The sequence below is a fragment of the Balaenoptera acutorostrata genome, chromosome 16 (genome assembly GCF_949987535.1).
Source record: "Balaenoptera acutorostrata chromosome 16, mBalAcu1.1, whole genome shotgun sequence".
NCBI lineage: Eukaryota > Metazoa > Chordata > Mammalia > Artiodactyla > Balaenopteridae > Balaenoptera > Balaenoptera acutorostrata.
The window spans coordinates 72,532,446-72,552,614 of record NC_080079.1 but is presented as its reverse complement, the minus strand read 5'-3'; the positions used below and the strand labels follow the sequence as shown (position 1 = coordinate 72,552,614).

Sequence of the window (20,169 nt, the reverse complement as noted above, 5' to 3'; positions counted from 1 at the left end):
CTCGCCTCGCCCCGCCCCGGTGGGGGCGGACGGGGGGGGCGTTCCCGGCGCAGGGCCCGCCCAGCCCCTCCCTCCCGGCCCGGGTCTGGCTCCCCATTGGCCGGCAGGCTGGAGGCGCGAGGAGGCGGGGCCCGCCTCTGGAGGCTCGCGCCCGGGAAGGTCGGCCGGGGAGCGCGGGTAGCCTCCGCGGGGAGGGCGCACGGCGACGCGGCGGGCGCCGAGGAGACGCATCGGCGACGCCTGGCCCGGGCCGCAACCCCTGCCTCCCGCCGCGGCCCGCAGCCCGCGGCGCCCGAGCTCCGAGCGCTTCCCCGGGCGCTGGGCCCGAGGCGGCCAAGACGGCGGGCCGGCCGGGCGCGGGGCGGCGGGCGCTGTGCTGCGGGCTGCGCTGGTGGGGGACGGCGGGCCGCGGCGCGGGCCCGGGGCCCGGCGCGTGCGGCTGGGAGGCGCTGTGGGGGGCCGGCGCGCGGGCGGCGGCCGGGGCCATGGCCGAGGGCGGCGGGGGCGCGCGGAGGAGGGCGCCGGCGCTGCTCGAGGCGGCCCGCGCGCGCTACGAGAGCCTGCACATCTCGGACGACGTGTTCGGCGAGTCGGGCCCGGACAGCAGCGGGAACCCCTTCTACAGCACGTCGGCCGCCTCGCGCTCCTCCTCGGCCGGCTCCTCGGACGACGAAGCCGAGCGCCCCGGCCCCGCGCGGGGCCCCGGCGCCCCCGCCGCCGCCGCGCAGGAGTCGGAGGAGGACGAGGCTGGCGCGGGCTGGAGCGCCACGCTGCGGGACCGCCCGGCCCCGCACTTCGAGGGCACCGGCGGTAAGGCGCGGCCCGGGGGCGGGGGCGCGAGAATTCCCGGAGCTCCGCGGGTCGGCTTGCGGGTGGCAGCTGCGCGTTTCGGGAAACACACGAGGCTGCGGTAGCGTGCCGGGGCTCCGCCGAGTTCCTCGTGGGTGGACAGGATGAGGCGAGGCCGCGGCAGCACGGGGGAGTGTGCCCTCACGTGCTGGGAGTGTCCCCGCGTCCCGAACCAGAAGCCACTCGCACCTGGAGGGTGGGTCAGAGTTCGGCTCTCCTAGTTGAGGGGATCCTGAAAACCTGGCGTGTATTGGGGCGGGGGAGTCATTTTGCGTTGCTGGCCCCAGAGCAAGCCTGACCCGGGCGCCAGGGGTGGGGCAGGTAGCGGTTGGAGCGAGGCCCTGGGAGGGCTGAGAGAGGCCACCCATGGCGTCTTCACTGGGCTTTAGTTTTCTCCAGTTAATCTGAGAAACTTTACGTGTCCGTGCCGTTGAGGATCTCTTGGGAAAAACAGGGAAGAGTGAAAGGACCAGTTAGTTGGGCAGCATTAAGGCGTATGCTTTTGCACGGGAAGGCACTTTCACGTGTGTCCTGCTTACTGTTACGGTCGTAGACCAGCCCCTGATACCTGGAGAAGGGCTGGCAGCTCTGGCTGCTTGAGGTCCTCTCTGCTGCCTCCTTTCTTGGGAGGTGGTTATAAAATATCTCCACTTTCCCCGCGGAAGCTCAGCAGCCTCTGCCCTCTCCCGGAGGTGGAGGCCAGCCATTTGCCCTTGTTCTCTGATGCTTTTGTTCCTTGCTCTGCGCCGCCTTCCGTGGCAGCCCCTGGTTTCTGCACACTGTTTTCATGGGTGGAATGGCGCGCAGCCGGTGATGCTGACGACCAGGGAGTGGCCGCAGTGGGCATGATGCTGGGCGAGATGCGGCTTTGCCTGTGGCTCTCCCCGATTATTGTTCGACCGGTCGGGAACACAGCCCATAGGAGGACAGGACCAAGGGACCCCTGGCTGGTGCCTGGACTCGGGTCAGGACATCAGGCTGCAGCCCGCTGGCAGGGCTGGCTGGGCTCTCAGCAGGGAGTGGTCTGCACGCCTCCAGCAGTCAGGCTGCAGTGTGGATACTCTAAGCTACAGCTGGGCTTCCAGAGTCCAGGTTAGCTGTGCAGTGTTGGAGGTGGGTACATTTAAAAGCAGGTTCGTATTTGGGCTTTGATTAAGAGTGTGGGAGTTTTCAGTCACATCACTCTGTATAATCCTTTTACCACCCCCCCCCCCATATTTTCCAAAACGTCATAAAGTTTTCCAGCCCCAGACAGCTGTTTTTCATATCGGCTCTTAAGAATTTGTACCTACCCAGAGCCCTGGTTTGGCAGGCTTTATGCAGTGAGTGTCTGTGATCCAGTTTTTGATCTTGGAACACTTGTGATGCGTGTCTGCTTGGGAGGATGCGGCGTTTCCCCTGTCTCAGGGGAAAACAGGGAAATTGTGTCGGGTTCAGCCTGGTTATGAATAAGATTCATGAGTATGCTGGTTTGAGAAGGCTGAACACACTGAAATTTCAAAGCAATATTGTGTTTCTTAGTAACCTAAAAATGGGAGAAGTTCTGCAGCAGAGCAGTTTAGCCACTGCAGCACTTAAACGGTCACGAAGAGCAATATCATGTGTCAGTTGGCGTTAGGTTCAAATTCTGCTTCCTTCACGTGTCCACTGAGTTCACACCTGGACCTGAGAATCGCAGTCAAGCGCTATAACCAAAGACCTTAGTGGTTATTTGATGGTATATTTATACCTAGTTTTGCTTTCCTATTTTGTGTAGGAGCACAGCCCTAATTAAGAACTTTCTTCTTCCTTGCAGCACCTTCTCCCTGAGGGAATTTGGGGTAGTGGTGGAGGGATGAGATTGATGGTTTATTAAGTAAGAATTCAGGTCCTCTGAAACAATGGAATAGGGTTTACGGGGGCTGAAAATAGGTGCAGAAATACGCTGCCGCTGAGAGAAAATCCTTGTGCCTTACTGGTGCGGAGAGAGAGAAGTGTGTTAAGAGGCTGGAGAGCTGCATCCTGGCCGCCCTGAGAGCAAAGAAGGGTCAGCCTGCAAAGTTTACCAAGTCCAGCAGCTCAGACGCTCCAGCCAGAGTGTGCTCCCCACTTTTACGGAACGCAGCCTGCACCTCCCTCCATCTTTGTTTCCCAGTTTGTTGATGGATCTCACTGGGCTGGTACCGTGGGAAGGAGACCAAGCCAGAGGGTGGCATTTTGATCTGTAATCAGCCCTCATCAAAGAAAACCCCTAATGGAAATTGCTGTTGCTGCTAGAATCAGATGAGGAAAGCAAAGGATTCTAGACTCATGGAACAGGCTTCCTGCCTGCCTCCTGCTGTGAAAAACCGTGTAGGCGTATGTATGGAAATAGGCGTGTATGCATGTGACTGTCTTAAGTGAAAATGCGTTATCGCTTGTGCTGAGCCTGGTTTCTTCTATCAGAAAGAGGTTATGACCGCTGTCTGGGAGCCCTCTTGATGACCTGGAACCCTTTTCAGAGAGTCCCTGTGTAGGAGAGAGACACTGGGCACCACTGTGCCTTTGATCTGCATTCAGAGCCGCCTTTGGCCCGGCGGTGGGAGGGAGAGTACACAGTAGGGAGACATTTGATGCCCCGGAGGAGGGGAGGGAGGAGGAAGCATTTCTGTGGTTAAGGTTGTCTTCTCAGCCTCTTCCTTCTGTTTTTTTCAGTGTATTTAGCTCCTTGGATCAGGCTCTCCAGAAGTGCACTTATGATTGGGGAGGTCCTCTCTCTCACACCCCTTTTCCTTCTCTCTCCTCCCGCTGAGTCCCCTTGGGATGATTTAATTACAAAGACCCTGTGTGGGTCATTTTAACCCCTGGTGGATGGAGGGTCGGCCTGGGAGCAGAAAGTGGTTACTGGGAGCTCAGGGCCCAGGACTGTCTTCTAACCAGACTCACAGGGTATCCCCCTAAAATAGCCCCCTCAAGCTGTCAGCCTCGTCTGCCCACCGTGCAAATAACCAGCACAGCATGCAAGCTCACTCTTTGGAAACAGCATGAAATTCAGCTGCCTTGGGAGCTCCTGCCCTTTCTGAGCAGTCTTGTGATTCGTTCTTTCTGAGGAGGCAAAGGAACAGGCAGATTCACAGATGCTTGGGGGCTTCTTCTGTTTGGCTTTGTGGGTCCTTTGTCGTGGCAGGCTGGGATCTGAGCTATCTGCTCTTTCCATGAGAGCTTGGACTTCACAGGAGTTGTCTTCCCACGTCCCATGTCAGCCACCCTCTGTCATCACGCAGTGGGGAGGTGTGACCTTGAGAAGCTGGGGAGGAACATATGGCATTGATAATTAACACTGTGAAATGTTTTATCTTCCGAGTTTGTTGTTGGTTTATTTGGTTTAGAGTCTTTTTGACTAACAAGGAAGAAGAGAAGCATCTTTCTCTTAAAACCAGAATTAAACCGAGACCTTCTACTGTAATGGGATTTGTCAGCTAAGATACTGGGCCCGTCTGGTGTCAGGTAAACAGCTGCTCCCACCTTTAGCTCTGTGGCTGTGGGGGGAACTCAGATCATGATGAGCTATGAGATAAATCGCGTGCAGTGCTACCTAGTACTCAAGCGCATGCGGGGCCACGCAGAATTCAGAGAAGGGAGCTTCCTGGGAGAGGTGTTTTGCTCTTTTCCTAGGAGTCTTTTCCTGTGGTGGGGACACTTGAGCTCATGATTAGGATAATAACCCACAGTTTGCATCTGAAACTTGCTTTTTCAGGCATTATCGCACTGAATCGTCACAGGTACTCAGTGTGGGAGAAGTTCTCTGCTCCACTTTACAGAGAAAGACAGATGGGGCTTTTCTGCCAGAGCCTGGGGGTAATGAGATTACCTTGGTTAAGTGATCACCACCGTCTAACTGCTCAGACTTGATAATTCAGGAAAGGTAGTGGGTTGGGGTTTTTTGTTTGTTTGTTTGTTTTTCACCTAGAATTTTTTCCAGTAAAAAATATTTATATTGGTTTTCATGTTTATACGTGGATTTGCCGTTCCCTTTTCTGGAAGCATATATAGTCCTGTGAGGCTTAATGCAGGTATGGATTTGTGTATTTCAGTGGGATTTCAGTCCCACAGTCGGGGACTGAAACAGAAGACCTAGGATTTTATCTGGCTTCTGATTTAATCCCTGCTCCCCTGAGCCATGGTAATGGGAGGTCAGAGCTCCTCTGCGGGGGGGCAGGGCTTTGAATACACCAGCACCCTGGGAGTTTAGTGTGGTGTAGTACTCAGTTTTACAGTCTAACACTCACCTTTATTTTTAAGAGCTGTGAGTGTATACTTTTTTCTTATTAACAAGTAATATATGTTCATTTTAGGAAAAAAACCAAAAAGAAAAATGATAAAATTTAAAGAAATCCCATAATCTCCCGTTACTCAGAGATAATCACAGTTAACACGTTGAGTGTACCCTTCATAAATCTTAGGTTACATATTATCAGGTGACCTTTTTAGTTCTAAATAATATATTGTAAACATTTTCCATTTAAATTTTAAAGTGTTGTTTTAATGAATCAGTTCCCTTTGGGTGGGCATTGGGTTCATTGCCCCCTCTCCTTATTTACGTGTATTTATTTATATTTATTATGCTGTGATAAATATTCTTGAACTTTAAGTTTGTGTGCTGATCTTTAATATATTCCTTAGCATAAAATGATCAAAACAGAATTGAATAAGGATTTTGTACATTTTAACATTTTTGATCTCTCTTGTGAAATAGCATTCTGGAAATGCAGCTACTTACACCCTGGCCAGCAATGTACCAGAAAGTCCATTAGAAAGTCTGGCTTCTAAGGCAGCAAACCAATGTGTGATTGCTGCTGGTAGTGTGGCCCTGAGAGAGTGTTCCCTGTCATAAAGCTTACTGAGGTGTGACACACACAGCACACGAGTCACCGTGCGCAGCACAACCCTGCAGCTCCCCAGGTCAGGGTAGAGTCCGTCCAGCCCCTTCCCAGTCAGTACCTCCCTGCCCCCAGGGGTAACCATTGTTCTGATTTCCATCACCATCAATTAATTTCGCCTGTCATTTTGGTCGGGTTCTTTAGTTCATCATGATATCTGAGTCTTATTTTTACAGTCTTTATTTCGCCATGTAGCATTCCATTGTATAAATACTACAGTTTGTTATCCATTATCCTATCAGTGGACTTTTGGACTGTTTTCAGGCTTTTATGAATAAAGCTGCCACCAATATTCTTGTGCATGTTTTTGATGGACACATACGTAATTTCCCTGGGGCGTGTATACCTAGGCGTAGGATCTCTGGGTCGTAGAAGAGATGCGTCGTTGCAGCCTTGGCGCTGCGGACACCATGGGCCGGGGGATCCTTTGTTGCAGAGGCTGCCCTGTGCGTTGAAGGGTGCTCAGCGGCACCCCTGGCCTCTGCCCACTGAAGGCCAGCAGCGCGCCTTCCTCTCGTCGTGACAAACAAACGCCTCTCCAGGCGCTGCCAGGAGTCCCTTGGGGAGCAGAGTCGCCTGCAGTGGAGAACCACTGCTGTAGCAGATTCCGCCAAATGGTTTCCCAGTTCACACGTGCGCCAGTGGTGAAGGAGATGCGCCACGTACCCATTCAGCGAGCGCATTGAGCCCTGCTGGGGTGAAACGACAAGTAGGCATGTCTCCTGGGGCCCAGTCGGGGAGACAGAGCGAAGAAAAAGAGGTAGGAGTCTGTGCTCGCAGCAAACCTGTACTTAGATGGGATTCCAGAGGTACCTCACCTGATCCAGCTGGGTCGCGCCTAATCCTCCGGCAGAGGTGGCCCCGAAGCGGCATCTTGAGGAATAAAAATGAATCAGGTGAGAAGGAGGCAAAAAGGCCTCTCAAACAAGGGAGCAACTTAGGCGAAGGCTGGGGTGGAAGGTGGAAAGAAGGTATGCCATCTTTGCCTCTGGGCAGCCCCACTCTCCCTTGAGCGCAGCATCCTTACTTGAGGCCTTAGTGACAATGGCTTGAAATGTGATGTTTGTCATTGTTACCATTGCAAGAAACTGTAGCTGGAATCTGAACTTGAAGTCCAGGCGTGGGTACCTAGCGAATGCTGGATCCCCCAGAGGGGAGTTTGGCAGGTTTGGCGAGAAATAAGTGCTTAGAGAGGGTGGAATCCATGGAGAGGCACTGGGGGTTTTTCTTTAAGGAAGGAAGAGGGGATATGAATGACAACCAGAGTCAATGTGGTAAAACCTTTATTGGCCAAGGAATGTATAGTATCAGTATTAACTTAGGGTGAGGGGGAGAATGTCATGCTACAAGAACAGTAGGATGCCTAAAATATCCTGTAATGTAAAGGGACGCTCTGCCTGGATTGGCACATGGTGTAAAGAACTTTCTTCCCCGTGTTTGTGAATTCCAGGAAGAACTACCACAGAAGTATGACTGTCTGGCCATACTTTTTTTGATTTATTAAATGCATACTAAATATTAGGTGTGTATTTAATAAATCAGTTTATTAAAACAATTAGAACCACAAATTCTTTCTCTTCTCGTATCATTGCCATTGCTTCCAACTGTAACCAAGACAACATCACTCACTGGTCACGGCACTGGAACCTTCACTTGCTGGGATTCCCAGATTCCAGTTTTGTTGATGCCCCGCCCCCTGCTTCTATCTCTCTTCCCATTGGCTGTGGAAGAAGAGTGATCTTTACAAACCGGGGCTCATCCACTCACTTTTCTGCTTAAAACCTTTCAGCGGCTTCAACTTCAAGCCAAAGGGAATTCCCAAGTCCTTCGCAGGGCCTGCTAGCCTTCCCGTCCCACGTTCCTTTGGGTACCTGTCCTACAGCACTCTCTCGCCACATGCTCTGTCCATCTCAGAGCCTTTGTGCCTGCCAGACCTTCACCTGGAATGTTCTTCCCGATACTCGAATAGCAGCCCTTGCTTGTTGGTCTGGTCTTGGTTCAAATGTCACTGCCTCCAGGAACCTAAAATCACCGTCTTCCCTCTGGTCCCTTTTAGCACCCATATAAGCTAACTCCTTCCCAGGGCTGACACCTTGGATGTCTTGGTCATGGTTAGAACATGGTAATTCCTCAAGTTCTGTTGGATGAATGAAAGAACAAAAGACTAGATGGAAGCGGAAGTAGATTTTTTAAATGGGGGTGGGAATTGGTGTCGGTGAATAAATGTTTACAAGGACCTGTGCATTTTTAACATCTAGATTGTGGATGAGGAATGAGTTCCTTCCCAGGAAGGCACTGAAATAAGTCTGGGATGTGTTTAACAGGGATTTCCATCCTGGATGGAAGACTGAACTCGTTGGCCTCTGGGGAACACTCCAGCCCTGGGCTTCTACAACCTGCCCACTTTCTAATAGCTAGAGACCTCCAAGACAGGACTGTGTTAGGAATTTGTGGGGAAGCCAGCTCCATACCCCTTAATTGTTTCACAAACGCCTGTATATCACTTACTGTGTGCCAGATAGCGTCCTGAGCACTTTCTAACCTATATAATCCTCATAACAACCCTGTGAGGTCAGGACTATTATTTTTCCTGTTTTTAACATGAGGAAACTGAGTCACAGAGAGGTTAAGTGACATAGTGTGGACTGGTCCCTTTGATTAGGGTATAAGTAAGCATCGTACTTAAGCATGAATGTGGACCATGGTATATGCTGGTCAGATCAACTAATTAAAAATAAGTCCCTTGCAGGGGGCTCTGAGTTGGAGACCAGTGTCATTCTCCGAATCTGTCTCACCCATTGACTCTCATCCCAGGCTTTGGCTGCACTTAATTTCCCAAGCCCCCGCCCCCACCGCCACCCACCCCCGTGCAGCGAGAAGGGCTGCTGCCTGGGTTCTGGGCAATGGAAGATGAGGCAAAGTGTGGACCCCATGCTCAGACCTCGCCAGGAGGGAGGCTTCTCTGGGCCACACGTCAGAGATGCTGGGGCCACCAGATCAGAGGACCTTGTGTCTGAATCACCATTTGGAGCACAGCCACCCATGGATCAGTCATATCTGTCATGGACTAAATTTATGAAGAAATGAACTTCCCTCTTGTTTGCTCCCTCATACATTTGGCAGGGGCATGGGGTGGAGGGCGGGTTTTACAGCAGCCAGCAGAGTCCTATTTGTGCAGATGCTGAAGAAAAGGGATGGATGGGGGAAAGCGAATTCAAATCAGTAGGGCTCTTGCTGATCATCTGTACAAGGATTCACGAGGGGAAACTGAGAAAAAAAGCCTAGAGAAAAAAAATGAATTATTTGCATTCTCTCAGTAAAGTTCCCATTGTCACTTTGGAACAGGTGAGATGATGCAGGTAAGCAATGTGCACGGGGTATTCTAGACGCAGTTATTAATTGCACACTGATGTTTTGAAGTGGTAGAGGGTTTGAAAGGGGCTTAGTGGTCGGTTTCTGGTGGGGAGCGAGCATGCCCAGGGTAGAGGGCCTGGGCTCTGCTGAGTGCTCGCCCTGCGGTCTTGGGCAGGGGACCCAGTGGAGCTCAGCACTGAGAATCAGTAAAGACATGCAGGAAAGCACAGAGCTGGTGCTTCATTCCAGGTAGCTGATTCTCATTCCTTTAACTACTTTTTTCCTATGTGGCCAAAATGGACATGATGGATATTGTGCTACTTAGAAGGTTTTAAAAACTTTTTAGCAACCAGGAACCTCAGGACAAAACCAGGGGGCTCTCTTTGAAGCTGGAGTGAGCGGCCCCAGAACCCACCCAGCTGGCCTCCGCACCCTCTGGCAGCCCTCAGTCGTGTGGCAGCCTGTGAGGTGCTTCAGGATCCCTCTCCCATCTGTCGAGGGCCGTCAGCTGGTGGAACCCAGGCTGGATGGGGAGAGAGACTCCACGGGCAGATGATAGACATCGGTGAGAAGCAGTTAGTGTCCTTGCCTCTGCTGGGCCCCATCCTCTTTCACATGATGGAGAGGAAACCAGTAGGTGAATGTAATATTGTCGTTTCAGAGCCACCGAATAGCTTCCATGGCAAAGGCGATTAAAAATTTAATTACTTTAGAAGAACCAGAGAGGGAGGAGACCTGTTTTCTCAAGTTTGGAAAACAGAGTTACAAAGAGAATATAAGGGATCGGGATAAAGGATAATTTTCTGGGAAGAAAAAAAAAAATAGAAACAAGTGGAATCATTTAGAGAGTGGTTAACGAAGGGCTTGCTTATGTGAGCTCCTTCTACATTTGGGGAAGCGGAGAATCATTTGTATCTTAAATAAGCTTCCCTGGGACCCCTGCTGTGTCAGTGGGGTGTGCTGAGTAAAGATGCCGAGGTTGCATGAGTGAGTAGAGCTTCACTTCAGAATTCACATTTGAAAAAATCTACCCCTTCTTCCTCATCTGCTTGTAATGATGCTTGCTTTCCTTGGGCCCCAGCGTTTGAGGTAAATAAAAATGTACCATTTGGTTTGCTCTTAACACTATTGTATTTCAGCAAAATTCCCAATCAGGCTTCCTTGGCTAGCTGAGAAACTGGACCACAATTATTTCACCTGAGGGGACATGCATTCAGAATTCCAGTGGAATCTGGAAAATTACCTAATTGGAAATTGGCGATAAGTCCAGTGAGAAGGCTTTTAAGATTGAAAGAGGTGAATTTTAGGTAAATATCAGCAAGTGTAAATTCACACTGTGTATCACACATTTATAGACTCATTGTCTTCAAGAAGTTTGGCAGAGAAGAAATAGAAAGATTTTGAAAAGATGACGGTAAGTTCAGGGAGACGGCAGATTCCATCAGGGAAGTTGGAGTGGCTGGCTGCCAGGGTGCAGCCCAGACTCCTGAGGGCGGCGTGTGAGATGCTTTGTTGGGAGGGAGGGGGACCTGTCCCAGCTCAGCATCCAAAGCGCCGCCTCCTGCAGGGCAGCTCCAGGCACCCAGCGAGATCCTGTCTGGTCTGACGGAGGAGGCACTCAGTGAAGTACCCTCCCCACTGTCTTGCTGGGCTCCTAAGAGCAATTCCCAGTGTCCCTGCTGCCAAAGGACCAGCCAAAGCCATGTGCCCCCTGGGGTGTGCCAACATTCTTTCACCCCAGCAGGTTATTGGCAGCAGGGCTGGAAGACGTGTAAGTACAGCTGCCTGGAAAACTAAAGTTAAATGGCCCCCCAAAAGAAAAGCTCTTGAGTTCAGACTTCATCTCTTCTTTTGAATACACTTCATTCATGTGGCCTGTGAGGGGCCAGGCACTATGTCAGCAGCTGGGGCTTGAGAAATGGATAAGGAAAGCATGGTGCCCAGCCCTGAAAACAGGAAGTGCTCAAATACTTGTGACCCGTATGGTAGGTGCTGTCGTAAGAAGGGCATCCTCGTGCTGTGGGAGCCGCCAGGACCAGCACTTCTGTAGACCCGTAAATGTGACCGTGACACGGCCCCAAGGGAAGCCAAGGATGGTTTGCTCAGATCCCTGCTCCTCACCGGCTCCAGAGTGTCTCCCCCGGGGATGAGATCAGGAGCTGGGCAAGCGGGATCGCTCTGGATAGAAGGATCACAGCTGTGCCTAAGTTCTGACCTGCAGCCGATTCCCGTTTCCATTAAGGAGTCCAGCTAAAGGTGATACTGACAACAGAGTATCTTACCCTAAACTTGTTACTGGGAATAAAAAAAGTCAGTGATGGTTGTGGAGTTAAAAAGAAAAGGAATACTTCTTTTCTTGGTAGTTTTCATACTGTGCAGTCTTTTAAAAATTATGCACATGAACTATCTAATTTCATTTACATGCATTAATATCATACATGGTTTTTAACTGCAACCCTGTTTTACCCTTTTTTGTTAGAATTCTCCTCACGGCCTGCCTCCGTGTAGTCCGTGTTGACAACTCGTTGCTCATATGCAAACACATTTGTGCATATACATCATGTGTAGGAGTTTTTGGGGTCATTGTTTAACAAATACAGGCTCACTTTATATACCTTTGTATTATGCTCTTCTCATTCAATAATACTTCATCAATAACTTCCTTCCGTTCCTAGCTTACTTTATTTTTATAAGGAATGGCGGCCAAACTTTTATCAAATGCCTTTATTTTTATCAAAATGCATTTATTGCTGTGGTCCTATTTTTTATTCACATTTAATTTATGGACGAAGTAGATTTCACTGATTTCCTGGTATTGAGATTCCCTTACTTTCCCGGAATATATCCAGGTTGGTCTCTTTGATAGATGGCTGAGTTCCGTTGTTTGCTGGTATTAGTTTAGTGTTTCTGTAGCTAATCCATCCTAAGCCAGATTTGTTCATTGTTTCCCCCCCCTCATCTCTCTCAGGTCTGAGTATTAAAATAATGCTCAGCTTCATAAAATGAATTGGCTTATTATTGTTTAATTGCCTGTTGCCATTCAACGGTGGAATTATGCGTTAGATATAGCTCAGCTGTGAACCTGTCTGGTCCCGGTACTTCTGAATTTTCCACGTCTTGAATCATTTTGATGATTTATGTTTTCCTAGGAAATCATCTGTTTCTTCTAGGTTTTCAAATTTGTTAATGTAAAATGCCATGCAGTTTTGCAAAATGGTTCTTTCTGATTTGCTTTTGTAATCTGCAGTTGCTTTTATGTGTCTGTTCTCAAGCCTGGTCTTCTGTGTTTGTACATCCTCTCTCTCCCCTATCCCCTCCTCTCTTTCCCCTCCCTCCTTCACTTTCTCCACTTTTCCTCTCCCCCCATCACCCACCTTCTCTCTCTTACCCTTAATTGGGCATGTGAGGTTTTTCTGCATTATTGGTCTTTTCAAAGAATCAGCTTTGAGGGACTTCCTGGCGGTCCAGTGGTTAGCACTCCGAGCTTCCACTGCTGGGGGCCCAGGTTCGAGCCCTGGTCGGGGAACTAAGATCCTGCCAGCTGCATGGTGCGGCCCTCCCCCCACCAAAAAAAATTAGCTTTGAGTTTATTTGTCCCTGTTATATTTTTTTTAATTTAAAAATTTATCTTTGTTATAACTTCTTTCTTTTGATTTATTGAGCTGTCCTTTTCTAATTGGTTTAGATGAGTACATGATTTTTTATTTAAAAAATTTTTAGTATTGAAGGCATTTGACACTAAAATATCCTTAGAGTATAACTTCTGGTGTATTCTGTAAGTTTTGGTATCCTTTCCATTGCTTTCAAGATTTTTTCCATTCCTCCTTTTGATTTCTTCTTTGATCTAAGAGTATATTTCTTAATTTCTAAGTAGTTAAGACTTTTTGTTACCTGATTATTTAATTCTAATTTTATTGGATTGTGATCAAAGAGCTGTCCTTTAAATCTTTAGTTTGAAAGGTTTGTAAAGGTTTTCTTTGTTGCCGGATATCGAGTTAATCTTTACAAACGTGGCATACATAGGTAAGAAAAAATGTATGTTTTTTATTTGAGGGAAGTAAGGGTGTCTGTCTGTTTCTCTATCCTCTCTGTTTTTCTTTTTTCTGTCTAGTAGATATTCCCATTTGAAGAGCTGAGTTTTTACCATATGCTTGCATTTTTAGGAGTCTTTAGCTGCCGTGTTGTTTGATGCATGCGTACTTATTATACCTTTTATATCTTCCCACCAAACTGTGCCTTTAATAATGTCCCTCTTCATCTTGCTTAGTACCTTTAACTTTAAATCCAGCTTGTTTGCTATTAATTTGCCTTTCCTGCTTTCTCCTCCCTTGCATTTGCCAGGTATCTCCTTGCCTGGTGCATTCTTTCCAACCCCTTTTTTGCCCCTATTTGTGTTTCACGGACAGCATATAGATGGATATATATTTTTGACACAACATGATAGACTCTTTAGTTGGAGAAATCAGTCTGTACACACTTATTTTTTTTCCATTTTATTTAGTTTTAAAAAAATTTTTTTTAAGATTTTTTTTTTTATGTGGACCATTTTTAAAGTCTTTATTGAATTTCTTACAATATTGCTTCTGTTCTTTATGTTTTGGTTTTTTGGCCACAAGGCATGTGGGATCTTAGCTCCCTGACCAGGGATCAAACCTGCACCCCCTGCATTGGAAGGCAAAATCTTAACCACTGGACTGCCAGGGAAGTCCCTGTACACACTTAAAATGATGACAAACAAACATGATTTTATTCCTTCCATATTATTTAATTCACTTTTTTTTTCTTACTCTTTTCCCTGTTTTTGGTGTTTTGATCAAGTTGTTTATTCTTTTTTTATGCAATAAATATGGAAGTTCTTTCCATTTTGGGGGTAAGAGCTTTATTGCGATATAATTCACATGTCATACAATTTACCCATTTTATGTGTACAATTTAGTGGCTCTTAATGTATTCCCAATTGTGTAGTGTAAACAGTCAGTTTTAGAACATTTTCATCATCCCCCAAAGAAACCTTTAGCCATCACCCCGAGCCTTAGGCAACGGCTAATTTACTTTCTGTCTCTATAGATTTGCCTGTTCTGGAAATTTCATATAAATGAAATCATACAGTATGTGGTGATTTGTGACTGGTTTCTTTCCATTAGCATAATGTTTCCAAGGTTCATCCATGTTGTTGCATGTGTCAAAATTTCATTCCTTTTAAATGCTGAATAATATTCCATTGAACTGATGTATATATCACACTTTGTTTACGCATCAGTTGATGAACATTTGGATTGTTTTCACTTTTTTGCTACTATGAATAAAGCCAAAACCTTCATGTACAAGTTTTAGTGTGGGCATAGTTTGCATTTTTCTTGAGTATGTAGCTAGGAATGGAATTGCTGGGTTGTATGGTAACTCTCTGTTTAACTTTCTGAGGAACTGACAAAATGTTTTACAAAGTGGGTGGCCGCCAGCAGTGTATGTGAGTTTCAATTTCTCCACATCTTCATCAACACTTTTTTTTTTTAGATTTTTTTTTTTTAATGTGGACCATTTTTAAAGTCTTTATTGAATTTGTTACAGTATTGCTTCTGCTTTATGTTTTGGTTTTTTGGCCGTGAGGCATGTGGGATCTTAGCTCCCCGACCAGGGATCAGACCCACACACCCTGCATTGGAAGGCGAAGTCTCAACCACTGGACTGCCAGGGAAGTCCCGTTTTTTTGGTTTTTTGGTAGTAGCCATGCTAATGAGTGGGAGGTGGTATCTCATTGTGGTTTTGATTTGCATTTCCTTAATGATTAGTGATGTTGAGCATCTTTTCATGTGCTTGTTGGCCGTTCATATATTTGTATATTGTAGAAATGTTTGTTCACGTTTTTTGCCCATTTTGTCCAAATGGCTAAACATTTGCCTAAGGCAGGACTGAAGCCAACTGTAGAATGAACTTCTAGGATAAAGATACAGTCTGAAGTTTTGTTCTTTTAAAAAGGCATTTATATATATATATATTTTTTTTTTTTAAGGATTATTTATTTATTTATTTATTTATTTTTGGCTGTGTTGGGTCTTCGTTTCTGTGCGAGGGCTTTCTCTAGTTGCGGTGAGCGGGGGCCACTCTTCATCGCGGTGTGCGGGCCTCTCGCTATCGCGGCCTCTCTTATTGCGGGGCACAGGCTCCAGACGCGCAGGCTCAGTAGTTGTGGCTCACGGGCCTAGTTGCTCTGCGGCATGTGGGATCCTCCCAGACCAGGGCTCGAACCCGTGTCCCCTGCATTGGCAGGCAGATTCTCAACCACTGTGCCACCAGGGAAGCCCAAAAGTATTTATATTTTATTAAATATTTTAGGTGTCAAAATTTAAGAGGTTGACAGTACAGTACAGGAATAGTAATTTCTCATGCTGTCGGTGGCTTTCCTGTACCTGTAGTCGCACCACTGTGCACTTGTGAACACTTGTGTTCACTTCCTGTTGGGCTAGGGAAGGGACAAGGTGGTCGTGTCTGCCAACGCAAAGACCTGTGCCAGCGACGGTGCACCTTCCTCCCTCACAGCAGCTCTTGAAGGTAGAGACTTACCTTCTTTGCATCTCCTAGACTTGAGGACTTGGTCAGTCTGTGGGGTGATGCAATGTCATTGACAAAATCCCACGAACTAAACCTTGGTTGACTGCTTACAGGTATTCTTTGAGTATTTCTTAGGAGTAAACTTCAGATGTTGCCTCACTTGTAATTTTTATTTCTAATATTTCCAACTGCAATTGCTATGTCCTGCAGTCCCTTGAGGAAAAACTAGGAACGTGGCAGTGGAACAGTGTGTTTTTCTTCCACGATAACAAAGTCATTTCTGAATTTCTGTCTGCACCTCAGATTTTGGTATACGAGCATGGATATGTGCATGGATTTTGGCGTCTTCCCGAGGAGACGATTCGTATCACGTAAAGAACACTTAGGCTCTTGTGACACGTCAGCCTGGTGACCCAGGATTCTGCAGGCCAGCCAGAAAGGCAGGACCGGGGGTAACTCCCTCATCACTGTAGGCTTTCGGCATTCAGAGGCCTCTGGATGTGTTTGCAACCTTCACACGTGTGCTGTGCAAGATGCAGAAGGAGCACATTAATTCAGGGGAACAAATCTTCAGCATCACATTTTCCAGGAGGAACTCCATAACTAGGATTCATAGCTTGGGTGATTCAACAGTTCTTCATCTTCTAACTACTGGAAATGGTAGTTATTACCCACATGGTAATCATTTCAACAGACACTTTGAGTGTAGCATTAGTTTCCGTAGGCTTAAAACTACAAGGCATTGTCTTCTTAAAGGGCACTCTTGTAAGGTTATTTTAAAACTTGACTAATGGAAACAAAATTATTCTGTAACACTTTCTTTTCTTCATACTCTATTATTTTTAATAGATTGAAAGTGATTTATTTTGGATGTTGTCATAAATGATTGTGGAATTTTTTTCTGTTCCTGAATTTTTAAGCTGGCAGAGTTGACTTTCGGCTTTTAATTCATCTTCACTAGGTGAAGAATTCACAAATAGGACTTTTTCTTGAAATACTCATAGCCTGAATGAAATTGAATGAATGAAGTTGAATGATTATAAAATTACATTAAATTCTCAAGGGCTGTTTGCTTTAGTCTTATGAAAGCTAATGCATGAAATAATTCTACAAAGATTATAATTTTGATATAATCTAAACTATTTTTCTGCCTTCTGTCATTACTTAAATTTTATGACTCAGTTCTAAAGGATAGATATCTTTTCTAAAGTTATCCGGACTATGTACGTGTAACGTATGTATTGTATTAACTATCATTCTGTTTCTTGATTTAAGTATTTGGAAGCTCTTAATCTTACTACTTTTTTTTTTTATAAAATTGTCAGCTATTCCAATCTTTAATTACTGCAACATTTTACTCATACTAGTAAATATACATTTGTACTTTAACCTATAGAATTCCACCATAGAAAGCTCATAAGTTTATATTTTCAGCCTGAGTTATATCTAGAATGCTTAATTGTAGTTAAAGTGAATACTCAGATATTAATAACAAATCTGAATTGCATGTCCTGTGCATTGTGCCTGAGATGGCTCTACTGCTTAGGCGTGATGAGAATCTACATGACTAAATGATGTTGATCACCCATTACTTCAGGGGTGTCAGAAATGACATTGACGCAGGCATCAGCCTTCAGCCTTGCCAAGGCCAAGACCGTCGGCTCGTTAGTCATCAGTTTTCTCTCCTTTTTGCTCCATGGAGTCTTGGTTCTATTCCATTTGTTGTTAGAGCTTTTCCTTCCTCGTTTTTCCTCTGCTGTGGTGCCTGGTGCCTCGTAGTATATACTCTGAATTCTTGTCTTCAAAGACCTTTTCTTTTATCGTGATAGCTGAGGAGCCTTTATCTTGATGCCTAGGGAGCCATTTTCAAGTCCCGTGGTTCCCAGACATTATCTCACCACCCAGGCTGCTCAGACATCGTCCACAGCCCGTCCGTGTCCATCTCCATGTTCTGTTTCCTTTTTAGATGCGAGTTCATTCTGCCTGAAGAACGGTCTTTTTTTTTTTTTTTTTTTTCTTTATCCGTAGTTTCAGAAACTTAACTGGCACGTGGCTCTTGTCTTATCCCTTATGTCCAGCGCTGGGTGCCCTGTACTGCCTGTCCTTCATCTGTCCTTTTCTCTCTCTCTCTCTTTTGGATGTAGCTTGAAAGTCTCATATCCTGTCCCTTATGCTTTTCATTTCTTCATACCTGGGCCTTCTGCTTTATTCCTTGGACTTGATCTTCTGAGTCACTGATTCAAGGATCATCTGTGACCACCTTCTCGTTCTCTTTGCCTGAAGAGTTGTTTAGTGGGGAAATCATGTTTTATAGTTGCAGGAAATCTTTTTTCCCCCTGTGTGTGTTGCCGTTGCATCTCTTTGCGTGCTGTTGTTACTATTTTAATTAAAATTCAAGTTGGCACGTGTATCTTCCAGCAGCTCTCTCTCCCGGAGTGAGTGTTCTCTTTCTTCTGAGTCATCATACTCCCTGTGCTGTGAGACCCTTGGAAGGGCGACTGTCTTTCTTTGTGGGCTTGTGGGCCTGGGTGGTAGAGAGAAGGCAGCTGACACGTCCACGGCTGACACCTGCAGGACCTCCTGCTTGTTCTCTCAGGCTCGGGCAGGAAGCCTCGCCTCTTTTCCAGCTGTTTCTCTACCTCTGGAGCCTGGGAATCTAGGTGAGCACACAGGTGAGGCTGACCGTCCTCCCGGGTCCACAGGTGTCCTCAGGCCTCCTGCAACTGGGGCTCCGGGATGGTCCCTCCAGCTTGAGGCAGGAAAAGGATGGGGCAGGCTCCCCTCCACCTGGAGCCTGCGGGTCTCCGCACGGGAGGGGCCTGGTGGGGACGGGGAAGGGCTGTGTTGGAGTCGCCGTGTTCTTTCAAAGAGAAACGTCAAAGACTTTACCTCAAGGAAAAGAATAAAGGTTTATTGGGTAGCATTTAAAATATTTCATTGCACACTTGGATAAGTACTGTTATCCCCATTATACCAATGAAACAGGCTTTGCGAGGTTAAGGGATGTACAACCATAAGCAGTAGTGCTGGAAGCAGGGGTCTAACTCGGCCAGCTGGTCTCTTTCTGCGAGAAGAGGCCTGGCACGCAGTGAGCATGCCTTTGAATGTTGGCTCGTACTGTCCTGTACTGCTCTGCCATCCTCAGGGTTACAGACCTGTGGGTGCCTTGGAGGAAATAGTGGAGAGGTGGGTGGCTTTCCAATGAGATTCATGTTCAGGGCTTCCATTCCTCAAACTTTCTTTCTTTTTTTGGGGGGGAGTATAATTGCTTTACAATGCTGTGTTAGTTTCTGCTGTACAGTGAAGTGAATCAGCTGTATGTATACATATATCCCCTCCTTCTTGGCCCTCCCTCCCTCCCCGCCATCCCACCCATCTAGGTCATCACAGAGCACCGAGCTGAACTCCCTGTGCTCTACTGCAGCTTCCCACTAGCTATCTGTTTTACACATGGTCGTGTATATATGTCAATCCTAATCTCCCATTCCTCAACTTTCTAACAAGGACTTGGTCTGGTAGTTGCTTAGATGAAGACAAGAAGCCATTAAGGGCAGGAGTCTCCCTGAAGACCCTCATTCTGGAACACCAAAGTCATGACCATGTGAGCAGTTGCTTGAAGTGGCCTTTGGCTGGAGGGACGGGTGTTCAGCTGGGCCAAATATTACATAATTGAGGCCTATTAAATGTTGTTCTTGCTATCATAAAAGACTTTTAGTTTTGGACTTTTGGCATCCAAATAGGTCAAAATAAAATTATTTTGACCTATTTTCCACGCTTTCTACGTGGAGATGAAAAAAGACTAGTTCCTCAGAGCCAAGAGAAGGTGGCCCCAGTTTTCTGATCTTGTCTCGGTCAGGTTCCGTGACCTTCAGCCATCCCGTGTGTCAGCATCGGCCAAATAGCTTATCAGACGCCTCGGCAGTTTCTGGCTTCATGTTGGGTGAAGTTTGAGAGTGTGAAGAACTTTTTGAGTCAAAATTCCCAAGTCTGCTTTGAGTCCAGCCAAATTTTTGAGTTCTCAGACTTCCCAGCCTCTGGTAATTCACTTGGCAGAGTAATTTAACCTGAGCCTCAGTTTTCTAATCTGTAAAATGGGGACATAGTAGGTCCTCACAGCCTCGTCGGAAGGCATAACATGTTTGTAAAGTGTCTGTGTCTGACCCTTAGCAAGTCCTCTGACAGTGTGTTTGTCCCTTTCGCCTGCTCTGTCTGTCCCCTGAACCCTTCCCAGGCCTTTCTTAAGGATGAAGAGGAGAAACGCTGGGCCACGTGGGCAGCTTCTGTGGGGCCCCCAGGCTCACTCCCTTTGGGCGACCAGTCAGGTGTGCACGTGGATGTCGGTTTCCTTTAGAATCAGTTCATCTGGACAGCGTTGCTTGTGAGAAGTGTGGATGTAGAATATGTTGAGTAATGTTTGGCACAAGCATTTCTTTTTTCAGGAAAGACTGGGCAAGTCTGAGAATTCACAGGTTTTGGCTGGACGCCCTGTTTGGCAGACGCCCCTGCCTCTGTCAGCCAT

The 20,169-nt window shown here is 47.0% G+C and overlaps 1 protein-coding gene across 4 annotated transcripts in view; it reads left to right on the top strand.

The window, feature by feature from the left end:
- Positions 1–482: 482 nt before the first annotated feature.
- Positions 483–20,169, top strand: part of PGBD5 (piggyBac transposable element derived 5) — an 88,200-nt gene continuing 68,513 nt past the window's right edge. For 3 of the 4 annotated variants that reach the window (XR_009005736.1, XM_057531534.1, XM_057531533.1), the window contains exon 1: positions 483–810. Coding sequence is in view for 2 of the 4 variants with exons in the window: in XM_057531534.1 (XP_057387517.1) it covers positions 486–810 (325 nt within the window). In the remaining 2 variants the exon portion in view is untranslated. Of the gene's footprint in view, positions 811–1,646; positions 1,963–20,169 lie in introns of those variants that run through there. The other variant, XM_057531535.1, reaches the window with a different exon arrangement.